The 21,880-nt window shown below is 39.4% G+C and overlaps 1 protein-coding gene across 8 annotated transcripts in view; it reads right to left on the bottom strand.

Moving 5' to 3' along the window:
* Positions 1-1,135: 1,135 nt before the first annotated feature.
* The window catches only part of COL12A1 (collagen type XII alpha 1 chain), a 130,576-nt gene continuing 109,831 nt past the window's right edge, over positions 1,136-21,880 (bottom strand). For 4 of the 8 annotated variants that reach the window (XM_021092360.2, XM_021092370.2, XM_013992819.3 and 1 more), the window contains 12 exons: positions 20,417-20,470; positions 19,287-19,382; positions 18,073-18,126; positions 17,662-17,715; positions 13,365-13,418; positions 11,892-11,963; positions 8,779-8,814; positions 8,602-8,668; positions 6,897-7,085; positions 5,882-5,950; positions 4,333-4,503; positions 1,136-2,133 (listed from right to left, as the gene is read on the bottom strand). In XM_021092360.2, coding sequence (XP_020948019.1) covers positions 1,958-2,133; positions 4,333-4,503; positions 5,882-5,950; positions 6,897-7,085; positions 8,602-8,668; positions 8,779-8,814; positions 11,892-11,963; positions 13,365-13,418; positions 17,662-17,715; positions 18,073-18,126; positions 19,287-19,382; positions 20,417-20,470 — 1,092 coding nt within the window. In that variant the 3' untranslated portion in view covers positions 1,136-1,957. Of the gene's footprint in view, positions 3,312-4,332; positions 4,504-5,881; positions 5,951-6,896; positions 7,086-8,601; positions 8,669-8,778; positions 11,159-11,277; positions 11,964-13,364; positions 13,419-17,661; positions 17,716-18,072; positions 18,127-19,286; positions 19,383-20,416; positions 20,471-21,880 lie in introns of those variants that run through there. The other 4 variants (XM_084964805.1, XM_013992820.3, XM_021092374.2 and 1 more) reach the window with 2 other exon arrangements.

Raw genomic sequence — 21,880 nt, 5'->3', positions numbered from 1 at the left:
CCCTTGTAAATAATGAGTATGGTTCCCTGTGTTGTAGAGTAGGTCCTTGTTCATTATCTATTTTATATAGAGTAGTGTCTATCTGTTAATCCCATACTCCTAATTTATCCCTCCCTCACCTTTCCCTTTGACAAGCTTCAGTTTACTGTTTATGTCTGTGAGTCTGTTTCTGTTCTGAAAATAAATTCATTTGTATCATACTGTTAGATTTCACATATGGTGATATCTTATGATACTTACTTTTCTCTGCCTGGCTTACTTAGTATAAGAATCTCTAGTTGCATCCATGTTGCTAAAAATGGGATTATTTCATTCTTTTTAATGGCTGAGTAATATTCCATTCTATATATGTATCATATCTTTATATGTTCACCTGTCAATGGACATTTAGGCTGCTTCCATGTCTTGGCTATTGTAAATAGTACTGCAATGAACATTGGGTGCATGTATCTTTTTCAATTTTTTTTTTCTAATTTTAAAATGTATTATAAATTACAGGTGTTTGCCAAGAATTTAGCAATCTGCTTGAAACCTCCTGAACACAATACAGTCATTTATCTATTCTTTTTGATCTTAGTCTCCAGGAAGTATTTAACTCAAATGTTTTGTTCTGTGGAAAATTTTCCATCACTACCTCTCTCTTCAGTTGATGCTGTTTCTTTCAAACAAACATTTACATTATTTTCTTTAATATTTAGAATGATGTTATTTTATTCATAAAAGTGCAAAAAGAAGGTATCACTAAGTGTCAGCATTTTCGTTAAAGAATTCTCCTTTTTGTGGTTAAACACAGTATTGGGTATTATGGTATAGGAAAAGGATTAAATGCATATGAAATAATGTAGGCTGTTAAAGGTTATTTGGTTGTTTGGGGTCTCCTAGGATACTTAGTTGTTTTTCCACCAACCCACATATCCTCTACATTCCTAATAAAGCCTTTGGAATCTGCTGGGCTTTTTAAGGTTCCCACTACTTTCTTTCTATGACTTCATCATATCATTGAAAAAATCTAACGTTATTTAGCATAATTTAATAGCATTAGAAAGATTTGTAACCGTATCCAAGGATATGAACTTGTTTGTTGTAACAACAGCCTTAGCAGTCCAAAGGCCAATAAAGAAAAAAACATACCATGTCCAATTTTCAGTAGTTTTATTGAAAAATGCCTCTTTTGTTTCAGAAATAAATAATATAAGGCAGTGAAATTCACAATCTGCAGTTAAAATATAAAAGCAGCAATTCTATGTTCATAGTCTTGCAAACATTTTCCAACTGCTTTTGATAACTAAGAAACATTATGTTCTAAAAAAAAAAGTTCATACTAAATATACAACACAAACATGCAATTCCATCTCTGCAGAATAATCTGCGATTTGGCATAAATGTTAGTGTGTCTAAAACAAGAAGGTTTAAGGCAATATGGAACTGTATCCAGTTGATACAATACTTTCAGCTACATGGCTTAAGGTTTGTGGCTGTTACAGGAGATGTATAAGAGCACTCTATGCCCTAATGTATTACAGAAGATAAAAGAGGAAGATAAATAATTGCAAAGGAGTTGACTTTCCCCTCCTCTTTGGTTTTAGGAGAGGGATTGCTTGAATCCTGATGTAACTGAATTGCAAATAAGTATTGGAAAAAAGACAAAAACTGCCCTCTCAACATACACAGTAGTTCTGGGCTCCAGGACTTACTGCTTAACCTAAGAGTTTCACTGAGGCTGCCCGCTGTGCTAACTAAACGCACAAGGCACGTTCTCTCCCTGCAGCTTTTGTAAACAAAGGATTTTGCAAGCATTTCAAGGGAAAAGGCAAAGATTTCTACCGACTGCATGCAGCGAGCTAGGCTTCCTGCAAAAACAAGGTTCTCTACAGTCAGAAAGTGAAGAAACAGGACCTACAAAGGAGAATCCGACACCTCCCCCCACCCCTCCGTGTTGTCCTGCGCGGGGTCAGGTTCACTGCCAGGGGCCGCGGGGCAGGGCGCGCCTCCAGCGCGCGTGTGGAGGGCGCTCGTGGGCTGGCTCATCTGCGCCGTAGTCCTCGTACTCTTCCGCGGTCCGCTCAGGCTCCACCGGCACGATGAAGGGCTCGCGCTCAGGCAGGTAGGCCCCGCCCTCGGGCACGTAGGGCTCTGTCCGATTCAACATTACAGTTACAGCATGATTGGGAAGGAACACACACAGCAAACCTAAATCGCCACCCAAGGTGATGGTGCTCCATCTTACTGTCATAACTATAAACCCATAAATTAGAAAGCTCTGATTACTTCCATTTGCGGAGAGAATTTGGTGATCCAATAACTAAATGGCCCTCATTTTTTTAACCTTCAAAGATGCAGCAGTAAATATAATCATTGCACAAATAACCTGGGAAAGGTCAGAGACTGGGCCAAAGAGAACTGTCAACCAACCTAGGAAGGGTTTTCACAAATTCCCAAGTAACTCTTGGTCACTGCAAATTCCTCAGTTCCAAAAGCAATGTGGAAAGAGGAGGAGGTGAGGGGAAGTTATATTGGCTCCTGGAAACTGAACTCTGGAGGTGAAAATCAACTACCACCAGGTCATATACAGTACATGACACTGTCTGTGGCTGGCTGTCCCACAGACTGAGTTACACAGCTGGTGGGTACAACCACCAGGGACCAGAGCAACACAGGAAGGAAAAAAGTGACTATAAAACTTTGGTTTGAAAATTGCCATCACAAAACCCAAATGAGAGTACATGTACAAAAGGTAATAATAATAATAACATGTGGCCTGACGTGGACAAATGAAGCAAGAGAGAAGGAGATTCTATTTGGTGTTATTCCAGCAGAGAGCAAGCAGCAGGCTTTGATGCAGAAGCTGATGGTAGAATTGGTAAGTGCTTTTAGTGGACAGGGTCCATACAAATCATTTACAAGCCATAATTAGTTTATTATTTACATAAGATATTTCTCTTTAACCAGGTTAATCGTTTTTATCAAAATGGCATCATCTCCTCGGTTAGTAGTTTATGCGCCTCCTTCATGACCGAGGCGCCTCATGAGCTGTGTTTGAACTTTTTTTTTTAAATAGCATTTTTATACATTATTACGAAAATGCATCAGGCTTATAAACTAACACCACTGCTTTTGTCTCATTCAAGTTAGTATAAAGAGTCTCCACCCTCCTTTTTGATGTCGACCCGGTTCATTAACCATATCTGTGGTGAGATTTCCATACAGACTCATTTCCTAATAAGCGCGTGCGCAAACATCTCAGAAACAGGATTTTCAGGTATTCAAACTGTAAGCAGCACTGGCGACTTAGAAAATTTGTTAGCCGGAACCTGAAACAGGTCAAAGATGATAGTTTTTAAAAGTTGAATTACTACGCAAAAAAAAAAATATACATATACACATTCATCTATGTAATGGTTAAAGTATATATGTATATATCTATATATTTCCAGTTAGTCATACATACCAAAAGGCAGAGGTGATTTAAATTTATTTTATAAAATATTATATCATAATTTTGTGAATGGGTTGTACAAGAAATTTAAGATTCATGATTACTTTGGGTCATTTGGAAGGATGCACATAAATATATAGATATATAGATATTTAGATATTCAACTACTCATGCACTACTTGCTAGTAGCCAACCATATCAAACAGCAGTATCATTTTTAAACTTGCAAGATGCTTGAGGGTGCACTGATGAAAAGGTCACCGCTGACCACAGCATGACATTTTTATTTTCAGATCAGCATATCTCCGCTGTTCCCACATTCCCCCAAATCAGGCATCAAAAGACTTCTGCCTCCTGTAATCATCAAATGCTAAAATTTCATGACCAACTCTAAAAATATTAAGTCCCAGAGTTTGTAAGTATTAATTCCACGGACAGTATGACAGAGTGAATTATTTTCAGTTGTCTGCACCATGTTATCAAATAGTTTGCCTACCCATTAGATGCCCAAAACAATTTTTATATATATTCTTGGCATTCTACAGTTGTATTTAACAAATCTGTTCCCAAACTTTAGTTTAAAAATTTTTTTAAAAGGTCAATTGGTAGAATTATTTGAACTACCAAGAGAAATAGAGGTTTATGATATGATTTGGTAAATGCAGAAGTTTAGAAAGGAAGAAAAAACAATTAGTCAACTCCTAACAGTGAAATATTGTTATAAAATCAACATTAATTCTCTAGGAGACTATTTCTACATAATCTAAAAATACACAATTGAAAGAGTTGGTATCTTGAAGAAATCCTCCAATTTCCCTTTGATCCTATGAAACCTGATTTCCTTAAAGTTCCTTTAATTCAGGTGAATTTGGGTCTCTATGATGGTAGCAACATACCTGGATAGCCCTGTCCGTTGTATGGGACGCTGGCACACTGAGACGAGTCGCAGTATCCAGGAGGACCTGGGGGGCCTCGGATACCTGAGTTTCCAGGACGACCAGGGGGACCAGGAGGACCTCTTGAACCTGTGGACCCCGGTGGACCGGTTCTGGATTCTCCTTGTGGACCTATTGTGGGTTTAGAACAACGATTTCCCCTCTTGTTAAATTTATCTCCTGAGAAGATCAACAGGACTTTGGCCCCTCCACCACTTTAAGACTAGACGATTCACTAGTGTATGGTAAGAAAACACTTCCTGAAGAAATCACTGGTAGGAACCAGCATGGAACTTTCTTACCAGTGATTCAAGAGTTAATGCCGGAAATCCAAATACACTAATGATTTTATTCAAAGAAAACCAATTTAGCAAGAATTGAGCCAAACAAAAGACATCAAGGAGTTCTCTGGTTTGCGCTCATACTCTTGGAGCTAAAACCACCGGTAGAAAATGGCTATGTTAGCCAAGGCAGACAGCCAGGAAGACTTGGAGTGCCTACTCCATGCCTCAGCATGTGAAGCAGTGTTCTTCCTATAACAGGTGATACCTCCTCATGGTTACCAGAGTAGAGATTTGGAAGATTTGGAATTCCCGTCATGGCTCAGCAGAAATGAATCTGACCAGTATCCATGTGGATGCAGGTTCAATCCCTGGCCTCACTCAGTGGGTTAAGGATCTGGCATTGCTGTGAGCTGTGATATAGGCAGTGGTTACAGCTCCGATTGGACCCCTAGCCTGGGAATTTCCATATGCTGCAAGAGCAGCCCTAAAAAGACCAAAAAAGAAAGCGGAAGGAAGGAAGGAAGGGAAAGAAAGAAAGAAAGAAAGAAAGAAAGAGAGAGAGAGAGAGAGAGAGAGAGAGAGAGAGAGAGAGAGAAAGAAAGAAAGAAAGAAAGAAAGAGAAAGAAAGAGAAAGAAAAGAAAGAGAAAGAAAAGAAAGAGAAAGAAAGAAAGGAAAAGATTTCACTTCTAGGGCTGCAAGGGTCTCATGGGACGTTATAATGATGAAAATAATTCATTTTCAATTTAGTAAACAAAACGCATGGAACAACTATTATTTCTTTCCAAATCATCAATGAAGACCTTGTGAATGAAATCCTTGATGAAATCTTGCAAGGATTTCTAACGAGAATATTTCTTCCATCTACTGGTGACATCTTGAAGAATACCAGAAGAAACAGAAAATGACACCATCCTTAAAGCCTATGAGGCCAAACAAAAGCAAATAGGAATTCCATAAAAAGAAACCAGCAACTTCTGTGTCACTAAAACTCATACCTTCATATATTAAAGTACATGCTTAAGTAATATGCCCTGAAACATTTTTTTTTTTTTGCACAAAGAGAACATAAAAATGAGGAAGTTAGACCAGTACAATGTCTCACTAAAATACATTCCATGATGGTGGGCAGGTCTAAGAGCTAACAGGATAAGTTTTTGATTCTCCTAGGGGTTATATGCTCTTGGTAGTTACATTTCTCCCTTATTTTATCTAACAGGAAACCTACCTGGGGGGCCTGGCAGCCCTCGAGGTCCTGGAGATCCAATACCTCTTTCGCCTTTCTCTCCTGGCAAACCTAAGGAAGGACAAGATGGGAAAAGCACAGAGGGAAAATTAGCTGGAAATATGTAGTATTCATCTGAACTGATAATACTGATTCAAGTAGTTGATTTCCCTTAGTGAAAGCAGAACCCAGCTTTTCACAGAAGTCCACTCTTTAAGCCAAATTCTTTCTAGACATTTGTGTCATTCTAGATTCATGGCCAAGAAACAAAGCTGGCTAAAAATTGGGAAAAATTATTTGAAGAAAACAAACATGTTTAATATATTACTTTAGAAACAGTAATTAAGAACAAAAATCTTGACTAAGTACTAACAACTCACTGAAAACATCATAAAGGTATCTTATCTTACTACTCCTATCCATCATCTAAACCATCAGAATGATGGAAATATCTAAGTTTCTCTCAGAAGGTTAACCACTACTTTGAGAAAAGTGAGTACCCAGAATCCTGAAACATCTGGAATCAGATAATCCCATTTTTCTTCTTTTTCCTTCAATTACACTTATCTACCATGAAATTAAAGCCAAATAAACAATTAAGACCAGTTCCAGGCCCTGCATAAAAGAACCAAAAGAATTTGGATCTAAAATTGCAAAGGCTGCTTACATTCAGTTGCTGCCCAACTCTTGCCAGTCAAAACAATTAATAAGATTTTAGGGCCTGATTCAGTTTGCCAAGATGTACTTTTTCCCAATAACAACAACAATAATCAGAAAATAGCATTGTCTTTGCTGAGATCTCCTCACAGAACCTTCCTGTGTTCCCAGATATGGATCTCTATAGCCTGCAGCTGCCTAGAAGAAAGACAGCTTCACAGACACACGGCTCTGCTGGGCTGTCCTAACAGGACCAGTGTTCTTTGCCAAGTTCAGAAGTCCACGTGCTTTTTAGCCTGACCCAGCTCCTACCCTTGCACGTTCCTTCCTTTACCCCGATGTGGCTGCCAGGAATGCGTACCTCGTTCACCTGGGGGTCCCTGCATCCCTGGGGTGCCGGGGAATCCTGGCCGTCCCCCAGGGCCTGGTTCTCCTCTGGCTCCCACACTGCCAGGGGGCCCTGGGGGACCTGGTGGGCCTGGCTGGTTGCGACTGGAGTGGTAATCGTTTGGAATCTGATTCAGCATCTGATTGAATCTGCTCATCTGACCTACAAATTGAAATCAGACTTATTAGGAAGAAGCACAATAAGGGAGGGATGAGAGAATGAAATGATTTTCTTTTGGTGCCTAGTGAAAGCCATTGTTGTTCCTCCACACTCTGGGAAATTTTCTAATTAGAATCCTAAAAATAAAATAAAACACTCCAGGGGGACATGTTGCAATTAGAATCCTAAAAATAAAACCCTGCAGTCATCCCAGACAAAATGATCTCTGATAAACAACCATCTCCACAAAATACTGACCAGCAACCCATCAGCATTACATACAAGAGTTGTGAAGGTTTAAAGCAGCAATGATAGAAAGCTTGCCAGATGATGTCACTCCCAGAGAGAACCTTTTAAGTTAACTTATAGTATGTTGTTTGGGCCTAAGGTGGTGGTAATTAGTATAGTATACTTATAATTATAGCATAATTTGGAATCACCTATGGGATACACTAAATGATACTCATTTCTGAGCCTCATAAAAAAACAGTGGCCCTAGAATGTATTTATGTGTGTTTGACTGGGTGACCTTGCTGTACAGTAGAAAATTGACAGAACACTGTAAACCAGCTATGATGGAAAAAATAAAAATCATTAAATAAAAAATATATTTAAAAAAAAACCCAGCAGCCTTGAGTTTTTGAGGCTAGGCTCCTTTTGTAGCCACAGAGCCTTATCATTTCATAGATCTCAGGGAATAATGAGTCTGTGAAAAATAAGGAGGCAGTAAAAGTTCTCCACCAAAATGGACTTGCTAGGATCAAACTGATCTCAGGAGTCTGCCTTCCTTCAAGGAAAGAAGCACTCAAAGGTCATAACTGAAAAGATCTGATTATTTATTGCTTCAGTGTGTACCCATGCAAAGGTCACTAAAATCCTCATGTGGAAACTGTATAATCATTTAGACATTAAACTGTATAATACAGTTAATCATTTATACTTTAAACTGTATAATCACTTGTAATATGGAAACTGTATAACCTGTATAAACTGTAAAATCATATTTTAAAATACTATCTTGTATCAGACTGGATGTAAGGATGATAAGCTATTATTTTACCTTGGGTTTTTGTTTTATCTCTTTTTTTTTTATCTTTTTAGGGCCACACCCATGGCATATGGAGGTTCCCAGGCTAGGGGTTGAATCAGAGCTACAAGCTGCCAGCCTACACCACAGCCACAGCAACACAGGATCCGAGCAGTGTCTGCAACCTACACCACAGCTCATGGCAATGCCAGGTCCATAACCCATTGAGCAAGGCCAAGGATCAAACCTGCGCCCTCATGGATACTAGTCAGATTCATTTCCACTGAGCCACAAGGGGAACTCCAGGTTTTTGTTTTATCTTAATGACAGTCATTAAAATCTCACTAGCTATATCTAACAGGATACCAAACTGATAAGATACAAAAATAAGAGATCATGGGAATGAAACAGAAACACGTCTTAGAAACTTTATGATACAAACTCTGTAAAATTTAAAAAAAAATCCATACATGAAAAGGAAAGAAATTTTACCACTTATCAATTGTTCACAGACTTGTCTTGCAACTGCTCGCATCATGTTGTGGGAAGCGACGTCTCCCTAGTTGATTAAATAAGTAAGTATGATCAGCATAGTATTGCTCTAGCTTCAGACTACAGTATCTAACACAAGAAATAAATCTGTTAAGTCAGATCTTAAGAAATACATACCCTGTCACCTTTCTCTCCTTTCAATCCAGATGGGCCCTGAAATACAGGAATTTCATGGATTAGAAGCTGACAAATTGTCTAAAATGACTCATGAACATACAGGATGCTAAAAGACAGCAAGGTCTGCTTTCTAACAAATCAGCAAAATGACACATCACATTTATGTCCATGTTACTCACCTTGGGCTGTCTGTAAAGCAGGCATCTAATTCCCCCCCCCACACACACACCTTAGAAGCACGTCCTCCAAAACAGTGCTGAGATGTGAACTGTATGATCAGCAATGATGCAGGTGTGCATTTTATAATGCTGATAACAGTATAGGTCTGGAACTGAAACACCTCAAGTTGCCCTTCCTACCACCATCCTTCCCTTGACATCGCCAAGGCTGGGAGCTCAACTGGTTATTGTAATTTGTCCATGAGGTTAGTCATGGTTCAGTTCTAGTAAGAACCCATTCTGGTAAGAGTTTTCTGCCAGTTCCCTAGCTCAATATCTATCTCTAACTTCTTCCCATGATTTTTGTGTGCTGGGTAAGAAAGGGAACCACATTCTTCCTTCTAAAAGAACTCAATCTAAATGGTGGACCCATATCCCAAAGGCAACCACAGAGTATCTGTCCGTATTCTGTCAGCCCCTCACTGGCTATGAGAGGATCTTGGAAAACATTTTCCTTCTAGTGTAAAAAAATTCTTTCAGTAATGTTTCTCCAGGCCGCCAACCGACAGGAACGTCCAAACCATTGACAAATCTGATGTTCAGCTAAATCCCAAACCAAACTGCTTCTAACAGCCTCCAAGACTCTTGCCTAAACTTCTCCAATATCCTCCTAACTGGTCTTCCTGCTCCCAGTCACACTCCACAGAGAAGCCAGATTGATATTTTTTAAAAGGAAAACTGGCTCATGTCACTTTTTTGGTTCCAAAGGTTTCCCGTCACATTTAGAATGAAATAAGAATCCTCACCCCAGGTGAGATGGGCCCCACGATCACCTATGCCAGCATCTGACCCTCCCCCCTTCTGCCAGCATCTGACCCTTCCCCTTTCCTTCAGGGGCCCAGGCCTCTCTGCCATCCCTTCCACATGCCACCCCCTCTTCACTTACTTGGCCTTTCTTCACGCTGTCCCCACCACTGCTCCCTCTCTTCAGTCCAGTGTCACCTTCTCAGATGGGCTCCCTATGCCATATCCAAAATAGCCCCCCTTTTCACCACCACAGTGGCCCCCAACCTCTTACTCTGTTTCTCTTTTCTTCATATCATTCATTATCCTCAGAAGCTATATTGTTTGTTTATGTTTTTGGTCTCTGTCCCCCACTGGACACTCCACGAGGACAAGGACTTGGTTTGCTTGCAGTTGTAACCCCAGACCCTAGAACACCAACTAGCACATGGAAGCACCAAACAAATTGGGTATTGAGTAAATAAATAACAATTTTCCACCCGCTGTTCCTGGAAACAGCCACCATACAACACCAGGTGTTATACATTAGCAAGAAGCTACCACCGGAAAAAAAGAGCTAGTGACAGAAATTCACAGTGAGTGAGCTAAGCTCTCTGCTAAGACCTTTATATTCCCATCTGCTAGTTTTGGTTTTAGCAACTAGAGGTTAAGACAGGAGAAAAAAAAAAAAAAAGGAGAGGCAATTTGCTACCTTAAAAGGATGAGGAAGATAAAGGAGGAAAAGGAGGGGAGATAAGGTCCAAATAAACGTGACTGAATTATAATCATAAGAAAAACTAGAGTTTGGCTCTCCCTTTGCCAAAAGTACTGGCTCTTACAGAAACATTTTTATTATTTAGTTTGGAGATTTTTGTAAATTTCAGGGTATTTATTTTTACATTTACTGCTACTTTATTCCCATGTATTTTTTTTCTAATTTACTGCCACTCTGAGATTATTCTAGTCTGTATGATTTGTAGAACTCTTTATTGCCAGTATCTAGAGATTTCATTTCAAGTAAAGGAAATAGATGTTTCTTTCCTGTTTCTAGCTGAGGCATCAATTATATCAGTGATATTCTTACATAAGACTCCGTTTTGGTCATAGTAAAACAAAACAGAATTCTGAAAGGGTTGAAAAGTTTCATGTACTTTTAAATGCTCTTGTGAAGTTTGTGCCATGATTCACTGTGGAAAAGAGAGGAATAAAGTCATGTGCTAGAGTCCACACAGAGTATAAAGTTTATCAAGAGTCCTTTCATCTTCATGCTGCTAGCTTAATTTTATGAAAATATAGAAAGCAGGCCATGGCACATAAAGATCTACCCTAAGTTAGTTTGACATTAAACATTTTTTAAACTTAGGTTCAGGTGTTCCCATCATGGCTCAGCAGAAACGAATCTGACTAGTATGCATGAGGACGCAGGTTCGATCCCTGGCCTCGCTCTTTGGGTTAAGGATAGGGCATTGTCATGAGCTATGGTGTAGGTCACCGATGCAGTTCAGATCCTTAACCCACTGAGCAAGGCCAGGGATCGAACCCATGTCCTCATGGATACTAGTCACATTCATTAACCACTGAACCATGACGAGAACTCTTATATTCTTTTTTAATATAGTCCTTTCAATCATGGTCTATCCCAGGAGATTAGATATAGTTTCCTGTGCTGTACAGCAGGACCTTGCTGTGGAATAGATAAATGCTTTTAATTCTGGGACTAGTGTTCTAGCATCCTCAACAAAAGAGAAACGAACAAGCGGAGTGGCTGCAGGATGCTGACAAAGGGTTAACCACTGCAAGCACCCATGCAGGCGCCACGCACCATCATCATGTGTTTTTCTATCTTAAGCTGCATACCGTTCCTAAATAAAAAGAATGATTTTGCTGACCCAGCTCTGAGTGTTTATACTGTGCAGAAATATGTGTCTTGGCTCCTAATCCCATTCTCCTTTTAAAGAAACCCTATGACCACAATTTGCATCCCAGAATGTTATAACTCAGAGAAAAATTTTAGAATTGGTACCAAGTTAAATCCCTGGGTTTAGCATAGTTTCAACAAATGCTTCCAATACATTACAGCAGAGATAACATAAATATGCTGCAGCCTTGCTGTCTCCTCATCATTCCCGGCCACAGTGGAATGACTAGGAATGCAAGCCGTCGTCCACTTACTGGTCTGCCATGGTCTCCAGGTTTTCCTGGTTTTCCACTCGGTCCTGTGACCCCTGGAGAGCCTGGGCTTCCCTACAACACATAGGCCAAGACAGGGAAGGCTCTGATGAAAGAAGAATCCCATCTAAAGTAAACTAATAATGCATAGCTGGTTTTAAAAGTTTTTAGCACATAATCACATATTAAGGAAGAGTAAGATCAAATTTTAAGATTGTATAGAGGAAAAACATCTTGAAAATTCCCACTCAAACATTATGGACTGTATAGTTCTAAAGTACATTATGAGACTATTTGAATAAATAAATATGTATGCATATAAATGCAATGCATAGATATAAATAATATATACCTATGCATTGCATTTACTCTACTCCACAATTCACAGACTGTGACCCTAGTAAACTGGCTACAAAGTGAATCTGCAGGAAGCAATTCCTGTTAGATTTCTATTACCAAACCAGAAAGACGAGAGTGGAAACTCTGGCTGGGAAAGAAATGGAGAAGGTAACTGGGCACCACATGGTGGGGTTTCCTGTGAGTTGCATCTCAGTCTAGAAACTCACTTTCTCTTTGGTGCATTCAAATAAAGGGTAATTTCTCTTTTATCATATCAGCACCCTCGACCCCAACAAAACTGTAAGGATTTCTCCCTACTGCTTTTAGCAGAGGTTTAAGACACTTTAGCCATATTTTAGTAAAATATGTGTAATATCTACTAGTCAATACATTAGGTTCTAAAGCCTAAAAATCTTCAAAATGGAATCATTGGATTTTTGTAAAACAGTCTTTTATTCATCAAGTACGTAAATTTTAAGCTCTGTAGTAAATATTTAAAATGAAAATGTATTAGACATTGTCAACTCTCCTTTACCTGAGAACATACATATTAAACATAAATATAATAAAGTAATTTTAACATATGCTCTTGAGTCTTCATATCCAGCCAGAAGCCACGAAAAGCATCTATCACTCAGGCAATGTAACTACGATTTCACCTGGATGCAGAGGTACACACACTTCTTTCAGAATCACTGGCTTCAGTATTTTCCCCAATGATCTTAATTAGAAAATCTTCTCAGGTAAAACTTACTTCCTCAGAATGACTTAAAGCTGTTCAATAATTTAACATTCTTAAAATTCAAATATCATAGGCCACAAACTCTTAAAATTGTAGAACAGGAAGTATCCAGTGAGGTCATAAAACCCACCACTTCATGTGGGGATGGAAGCCATCAGGACACTCACCTGTTAGGGATATTTTTGTTTTTCAAATGTAACTTGATTAAACAGAAAGACTCTCTAGTTTAACACAGCTGTTTTCTCTAGCCTGTTTTGATTAAGAGAATAAAAACAGGCAGCTCCCTGGAGAGTATACCCCATAGCACAGATGGTCGGGTTACCTAGCATTTTCCTGGCCAGTGGGGGAAAGGGTTTGAGGTGGGGAGACAAGAGTGCCACCCATTTTGTTCTTACCGGTGGCCCAGGGGGACCCCTGGGTCCCATTGCTCCATCTTTTCCTGTAAAGCCCTATTGGAAAAATGAAATTAATTATAGATTAGTGAAATGATTACCAAGTAAAAGGAAAGACACTAAGCAGGTTGATAAGAGTGATAGGTAAGGGATTTCACCCAACCGCAGGTAACTTTTCAATATAAAGACAAATATGCCCCCCAAAATGCTTTCCATTTAAATTATGCCTCTTATTGAACCATATTTCTGTACTCAGTCATTTATATAGTTGTAAATAAAATCACATTGAGTCAAATTAGTCCTCTCTGAAAAAGACAGATTCCTTTCATGAAGATACTACTAGCTTTTATAAAAATGCAAAGTAGTCTAAAGAAAGACTAGCCCTTTCTACTGAAAAATCAAGGTCCACTAGCAGTCCCAGGAAGGACCAGAATAGGATGAAGGGAATGGTGCTGAGGAAAGCAGGTGACCCCACAGAAGATGCCAGAGAGGTCAACCACTTGATGAGAATTCCCTTCCTCATTTCCTAAACAAAGCCCAATGGCTGGGGCGGTTCCACTGACATCTCCACTGCTGGGGGATTTCTCTTGTCCCCTCCAAGAAAAAGGTGGAGCTTTCTAGCGCCTCCACTCAAAAGAAAGGAAATCTTCAATCCTCACTTACTTTGTTTTTTGGCTGTGCCCACAGCATGAGGAAGTTCCTAGCCCAGGGATCAAACCTGAGCCCAGCAGTGATAATGCCAGCTCCTTAACTCGCTGCTCCACCAGGGAACTCCTCTCAATTTTTTTAGTGGTCCCTCTCTTCTAACCTCACAGAGAGGCCAGATCCACATCAGGGTTGGACTGGGAGGAGAGACCTGCCCAGGAGCACTGGGCATCTCCATGCAGCTCGCATGGTGCCAAATGACCTCTGCCTGCAATGAGTCACTGGCTGCCCAGTTAGCTTTCGTCCCAGTAGCAGACCTCTGAAATTGAGCCCAGGATTTCTGAGTCAGGTCATTTTTTTATGGTTGCTGCATTCCTCTGTCAAAGGAGATTTTTGTCTCCTTTGAGAATAAGTGATAATTTTATGCATATTCTTGGACTCCAGCAAAAATCAAGAACATTTGGATGACTGCTGCATTAAGTATCCATGCTCCCATTGATTTTACAAAAGAGGAAGTTTAAATTATTTCCTTAAAATTGTGTTACAAATATTCTACTTCTGCAAAAAAAAAAAATTCAGAAACATAGAGATAAACATTTCAGACTGTTTTCTGGGAGATCTAGTCCTGCTTAACAAAAAACAGACTCCCAAGTTCATCCGATGTAATACCAACACTGCCTCTAAGAGTCACGTAAGAAGCAAAAATGCTCCAAATATGACTTGGATAGTTTGAATAGCATTTCTACAATCTAAATTTCCTCCAACTGCTGTAGAAGATCCTTTTTTTTCTTTTTTTTTTTTTTTTTAGGTATCATATCTCTGAACAATCCTCCTTCAGTCATCCTAAGAACTTCCTGATCAACCATTTTCTCTTTTTCTCTAGTTTTATTGAGGGTTAACTGACAAATAAAAAATTGTATACACTTATGGTATACAGGTGATATTTCTGTATTTGTATATAATGTGAAATAATGACCACAATCAAGATAATGAACATATCTATCACTTCACAGTAATCATTTTCACATGCAGTGAGAACACGTAAGATCTATTCCATTAGCACATTTCAAGTACACAATGTAGTTTTATCAACTAGAATCATCCCACCCGTACATTAGCTCTCCAGAATTTACTCATCTTTCATAACTGAAACTTTGTACCTTTGTCCAACATCTCCCATTTCTCCCTCTTCCTCTGCCCCTTCCCACTGCCACTGTCCTCTTCTGCTTCCCTGCATTCAACATTTTTTAAGATTCCATGCATAAGTGAGATTGTGCAGTATTATATTTCTGTACTTGGCTTATTTCACTTGGCATGTCTGCCAAGTTCGGGGTTCATCCACATTGTTGCAAATGACAGGATTTCCCTCTTTTTTAAGAAAGAATAATATTCCATTGTGTGTGTGTGTGTGTGTGTGTGTGTGTGTGTGTGTGTGTATTTCCTTTTTTTTTTTTTTTTTTTTGTCTTTTTAGGGCCACACCAGCAGCATATGGAAGTGCCCAGGCTAGGCATGGGGCAGTTCCCAGCTGCTGGCCTACACAACAGCCACAGCAATGCCAGATCCAAGCTGCATCTGTGACCTATACCACAGCTCATGGCAACGCTGGATCCTTAATGCCCTGAGCGAGGCCATGGATCAAACCCGTATCTTCAAGGATACTAGTGGGGTTCATTACCAGTGAGCCTCAACGGGAACTCCTATATCACCTTTCCTTTATCCATGCATTCATGGACACTTAGGTCTAACCAACATTTTTTTTTTTTTTTAGATGAAACAGATACCTAAGTTGGGGAGAAGAGAATTTTATTCTGATGGCTTCAGAAGGGCTACCACTGAGCCATCTATAGAACTTTGTGCTATGATTTTTTTATTCTCCATTTTCATAGCTGCTCTCCTGAGCCTTCTTTTCTTCTCTTCTACCACAGGATTCAACTTGGGGGGTGGCGGGGTGGAGCTGAGATGCCTGCACCCAAAGTCTAACTTCCCACAACTGTTTATGTTCCATCAGCTGCACCTCACACTTTCAATATTAGTGGTAGGAAACTAAGTGGTAGGTTGGTATACAAAGCTGTGACAGAAAAAGAGGAATGATTACGTGCAAAGTTTCCTCACCCTCAACCCCAGAGCCCTGGGTAGCCTCACCACAAAGCTGGATTCACAGGTTAGAAACTCAGAGTGAAAAATGCAGTCCTTCCCACTCCCTCACTTTTCAGTGATGGTGGTGATAGCAGCCTGCCAGCTGGTTCACAAAGAAGACATTGCTGGGCCATGCACTGGTGAGGTATCGGATCTGCCCGAAGGTCTCAGTGGGAGGATGTGATGGACCCAAAGGACTTCAGCAGTAGCAGCAAGCGAAGCAGCCCATCATTTCTTCTTTTTAAAAAACTGGATTAGAGTGTAGCTGACTTACAATGTCATGTTAGTTTCAGGTGTACAGCAGAGTGAATCAGTTCTACATATACATATATCCATGATTACTTCTTGATTGTGGTGTTTGAGTTTTGTTTTCTAACTGAAGAGAATGACTTGTCACCTTTGCAATTTCACTACTATCCTTTGCTGTGAAATAAGAACTTTGTAAAACTAAAGCACCAGTCTCAAGAGTCAGAAGAATATATATATATATATATATATATACCATCAAGATTCAGGTTCCCAGAGAATGCAGTCTTCTCTTGGACCTCACACCCTCCTAAACTCAAAGGCGGCATAGGCATAAACAAACTTCACTGGTGAATCACCCACAGTTTGGTGTTATGTGGGCACATTTTTGCTCCATCTCAGTGACCCAACTCTTCCACCCATGGTGTCTCAGAGGTACTGAGGTTAAGAAACCAATGTGTTTAGTGACAGCTACTATAGCCTGGGCCCTCTCCAATCGTGTCACTAGTGTTATTTTTGAACTTGATTAGTCAGAATACAGACAACACTTAGACTGTTGACTGAACCAGAAGATGCTAACAAGTCATTGGTGCCTTGGTTTTGAGCAACTCTGAAATCTCTTAGAGCATACACAGTCTCCTATGAAACCAAATGTTTCTATAACATTGAATAGAGTATAGAAGCCATGTTCATTGTGCTTCTCAGTGACATGTCCTAAAACAAAACGTGTTTCCTGTACCTATTTCATCATAAGTCAAGAGCAAACCTGTAAGCCGCCACAAATGACCAAAACCCCTACTAAGTTCCAGTATCTATCCATCACTGAGGCCCACAAGTAGCATCTGAGTCCTAAAGGTATAGAAAACATGTCCCTGACTTCATAGAAAGTGCCATGGAAATCAAGATTACTCCCAAAGCTACATAAAAGATGCCTCCTAACAAAGATTTTCATTGTAGGATTTAAAGCAATTTGCTAGGATTCTTGAATCTCCCTTTTAGGGATTTCTTTTCTCTGAATAAGATCAAACAAACAAACAAAAAAATTCCCCAAAGTAAAATTCTATCTCATTTAAAATCCCACCATTTTGTTTCATAGAACTTGAGACTGATCTGGTGTTGGGTGGTACACCTATACTAGTTTTTCAGCCTTCCGCGACATATGTGAACTCTGCATTGCCAGCCACATAAACTGAATTACCGAGGGCTCTTAATTAATAGGCAACAGTGTGATACTGTTTCCAACATCATGACACCCCACCCAAGAGAACTTACCCTATCTCCTGGAGGCCCCATTGGCCCTGGTGGGCCAGGTAGTCCTGGGGTTCCCTATGCAAAAGGAAATAAGTGAAACACTGTAAGAAACTTCCTGTGTGAGAAAAGAGATTTGTTATTCTCCAAAGCATTTAAACAAAAGAAGTCCAAGGAGCTCAGAAAAGAAACAGGAACCCAGAACCAAGCACAGTGCCAGCTCGAGAGCAAGATGCTGGGTCAACAAGCCCAGGCCTGACTGAACAGCACAAGCTTGAAGACTAAGACCAGGCTAAGAAATGGAAATAATGTACTGCACGCGGCCAGGCTTCTGCTTTGGTGCTTAACCTTGGTTCACCTTTGGAAGCACTGCAAAGGCAGCTTTGCAAATAACACATGACAAGGAAAGAAAAGGCAGCATGAAGAACAACTTACTGTCCGGCCTGGAAGTCCTGGCTCTCCAGCATCACCCTTCATGCCCTGGCGACCCTGGAGCAGCGGGAAAACAGGTCTCAGTGTTTTATAGAAATTAAGTGGCAACATGAGTCAGTCCTGAAATTGTTATCACTTCATCAACCTAACGAATCGTATTGGGAAGGGAGATTAAGTTATGCGGGGAACTGATGTTCACTCAACTACAAATGTTGTTATGATTTCCACTTATAATGTCACTGGATAACTTTATATAATTACAGGATAATATGCCTTCTTTAAAGGAACATAATTGAACTTAGGGATTTTCTGAAATAAAAATCGAAGGGAAAAACCATGTTTTATTTAATATATTTAATTTGTGGCTAATTTTAATAGAAAGATAGTCAATGCAATGTAATTTTGGTCTTTATAGCTACATGGTAGAAGACACTTGTTATACAGGCAAATTTGAAGTAATTAAAGAGATAAATTTAATTTAATAGAAGTAATAAGGAGAAAGCCCCTAAAACTCCTTTTTTGGACATAAGAAGCTAAAAGTAGATGCATCCTTTTAAGCAAAAAAGCCCTGTTCTTTCACATGTTTCATTTGTAACTAAACCTGATAGATTTTTTTTCTATAAATGCAAAAAAAAAAAAAGTATCTATCTTCCACTATGACATCTTTAAAGGGAGTCTAAACTTAAATTTAAAACTATGGAGTTATCATATTCTTATTCATATATCGTATTTGTTTTACCTTAAAGCATGGAAAAATGTAGTTAATAAAAATACAAGCCTTAAAAAGTGAAACACTTCTTTTAAGTTCAGGTTATCATTTGAAATAAAAGGTCAACATTTTATTAAAAAAATTTTATAGAAGTAATGATCCAGATAAATAATGCAAGCTTGTCTTGAAGGCGTAAGTATTAGAAAAGGACTGCCACAGATTCAGAGCTATTTCAAAGCCTTTAGGATATTGACGGATATTTGCATTACTTATTTTTAAAAAATGTTTTAAAGATCAAATAAGTAGCAACAACTTTTTCTACACAGTTACATATTATTACATACACTATTTACATATCTGAAATTAGTCACAAGAAGTCATCTCAATGAATAAACTTGTCAAGTTCTCTGAGAAAACATTTGAGTTTGGCAAAATATAGTAAAAAATAATGTTCCAGTGAAACATTAATCCACCTTTGTCACTAATTACAGAAAGCCTTTGTGCTTACTTGTTCTCCAGGAATAGAGAGGCCGTTGGGTCCCTGGGGTCCTGGAGGACCCTGGGGACCAGGAGGACCCATATCCCCACGAGGACCAGGAGGACCCTGAAATACAGAGAGAAGCCACAACCAAGTCATGTGCCTGTGGTGCCAACAGCCAGTCAGAAGCCTGTCTTCATGACTCTAAGACCCCAACCATATAATCTTTTGTAAACATTTTCAAAATCCATATATCAATAAAAGCATGGAAAAATTCCTTCCTTCCCTTTGCTCCTCATTAAAAGAACAACTGGAGAGTACAGTAAATTCATAAGTGCTTAACTTTCCAAAAATCGTCTTAAAAGAAGGTTTCTAAAAGAAGTAAAATACCATGAATATGATATATTCATATATTTATAGTCATACAGTCATTCAGAGATCAAAGCTCCAAATTCATTAGATGTGATTTCTTTTAAGCTAGTCCTGATTTCTCATAGACATGGGCTTATTTCTGGAACTAGTGTATAAATAGCTCAAGCCAGGAAAGAGCAGATATGTTCACTCTATGCTGGAACTTCCTTGCAATGTGTCCAGGTCTAAAAGACACACCTGGGTCAGCACCCCAGCCTCACCCTTTCCTTACTGGGTAAGCTAATCATTAGTGATATTATGACAAAAACTATTCATTATCTTCATAACACATTCCCCTAAGAAGCTTGCCTTCCCTTACAGAGACTGGTACAGACTGGCAGAAGGGGACAGTGACCCCCCAGGAATGTAGATGTGGCCACTCAGATATTTATCTGAGATGAGTGAACCCTCTCCAGCTCTCTAGCAGGAATCTGCTCCCTGCAGGGTTTTCCAGCTGGTGGTCAGGTCACCCTTCCTGCATCCCCATGCTGTGGCAGAGCCTGTGGGTACTTCTGCAGATTCAACATGTGCAGTTCTTCCATCAGTGAGATGCCCTTACATCCATTCATCTGGTTAGTCTAATCCATCATTTTGACATCCAGACACAAGACAGACATAATTATATTGCCTAAGGAACACTGAACTTGAATTAACTTGACCAAGGTCACATACCCCCTGAGTGGAAATTTAAATAACCAGACTTCAACACACAGGTGAAAAAATTTAAATGCACTCTAAAATATACTTACAACTGCCCCACTGATACCTCTTTCACCTCTGGGACCTTTAGCACCAGGTCCTCCCTAAAATGCAGAGTAAGAAGAGCATATTTTATGGCGAACATAGGAAAGGAGGAAGAAGCTGATATACAAAAATGGCTTAAAAAAGCAGTGCCTTCTCCAGACAATACTTCTACAGTTATTTACAAAATAAATACAAATCTGTGGGGAAAGAGAACTTCAAAACTCATTTTTTTGAGTATCTTATTTTTACATTCTGAACCTTTCTTGTTAGCAAATTTTGAAGTTTATTTGAAAATATGAGGTTTGCTGACCAGAAAAAACAAGCATTACTTAAATATAATAAGGAGAAAAATCTGCTTGTGAATTATATGAATGCATTCTTCAAGAAGAATAATATGCAAAAAGAAAAGTATCTTAATCTTTCAGAATCAGAACCTGTCGTTTAGTAACAGGAACTCAGAGACGACCAAACAGAGAAGTAATAAACATAATGATTGCATTCAACAATGTGAGAAAGAGAAATTCCCCTTTCTTAAAAACATCGGAGTCACATCCAGGATGTAATTTTATGACAACAAATAGAAATTAGGTAAGTCACTGTCAATTAAAAAAAAAAAATCATGGTAATTCCAGGGACATTTTGATTCTGCATAGGAGGGGCTGGTTTGTAATTAACCTAAAATCTATTCACATTATTTGCTATGACCCATGAATAGTCAAATGTGGTTTCTGAGGCTCTCTGAGCTGCTGCTATGTTAATTAACCATTTTCTTAAAAGAGGTCAACAGAGTTTTGAGGGATCACTTCCATACCAAAGAGCCAGGCTGGGTCAGGCCAGGAATTGACTAATTCAGCTTTCACATTGATTAATGAGGTCTATCAGGGCACTCTTCAGTGTTCTGCATTGCATTTTCTCGGGGCCCCCTCCCCTCCATCCTCTCAATTTATTCCTAACCCAAACACTTTCACAGAGAGATTATGATATCATCACATATGGAAATTACCCTCTATATGTTATATTCATGACATATTTTCTGCGTAAGGTACACATAGCCTGGGCTCTCAACAAGTTGTTGTTGGGCCAGTCTCTTAACCATGGCTCCTTAACACATAAAAAAGAAGCTTTCAGGAGATGGAAGAAATTTTCAAAGTCATGTGCTTATAGACAGAAATCCCAATTCATATCCATAAAAGAAAAGGTCTTGAATACTAGCCAACATCATTTGTTCCTACTACATGGCTAGAGAAATGTGTGCAAATGTATTCAAACTTCTTTCTTGGTTTACTCCATTTCAGATCTCAAGACACAATACAGGCATTCCCATGGTGGCTCTGCAGGTTAAGGGCCCAACGTTGTTTCTTTGCAGATGGAAGTGCAATCCCTGGCATCGCTCAGTGGATTAAGGATCCAGCACTGCTGCAAGCTACAGCATTGGCTGCAGCTGCGGCTTGGATCTGGTGTTGCTGTGG

The sequence above is a fragment of the Sus scrofa genome, chromosome 1 (assembly GCF_054392235.1).
Source record: "Sus scrofa isolate SSC_HxYL_T2T_F1_AM1 chromosome 1, Sscrofa_HxYL_maternal_Yorkshire_Landrace_v2.0, whole genome shotgun sequence".
In the NCBI taxonomy this organism is placed as follows: domain Eukaryota; kingdom Metazoa; phylum Chordata; class Mammalia; order Artiodactyla; family Suidae; genus Sus; species Sus scrofa.
This window is presented reverse-complemented; position numbering and strand designations above follow the sequence as displayed.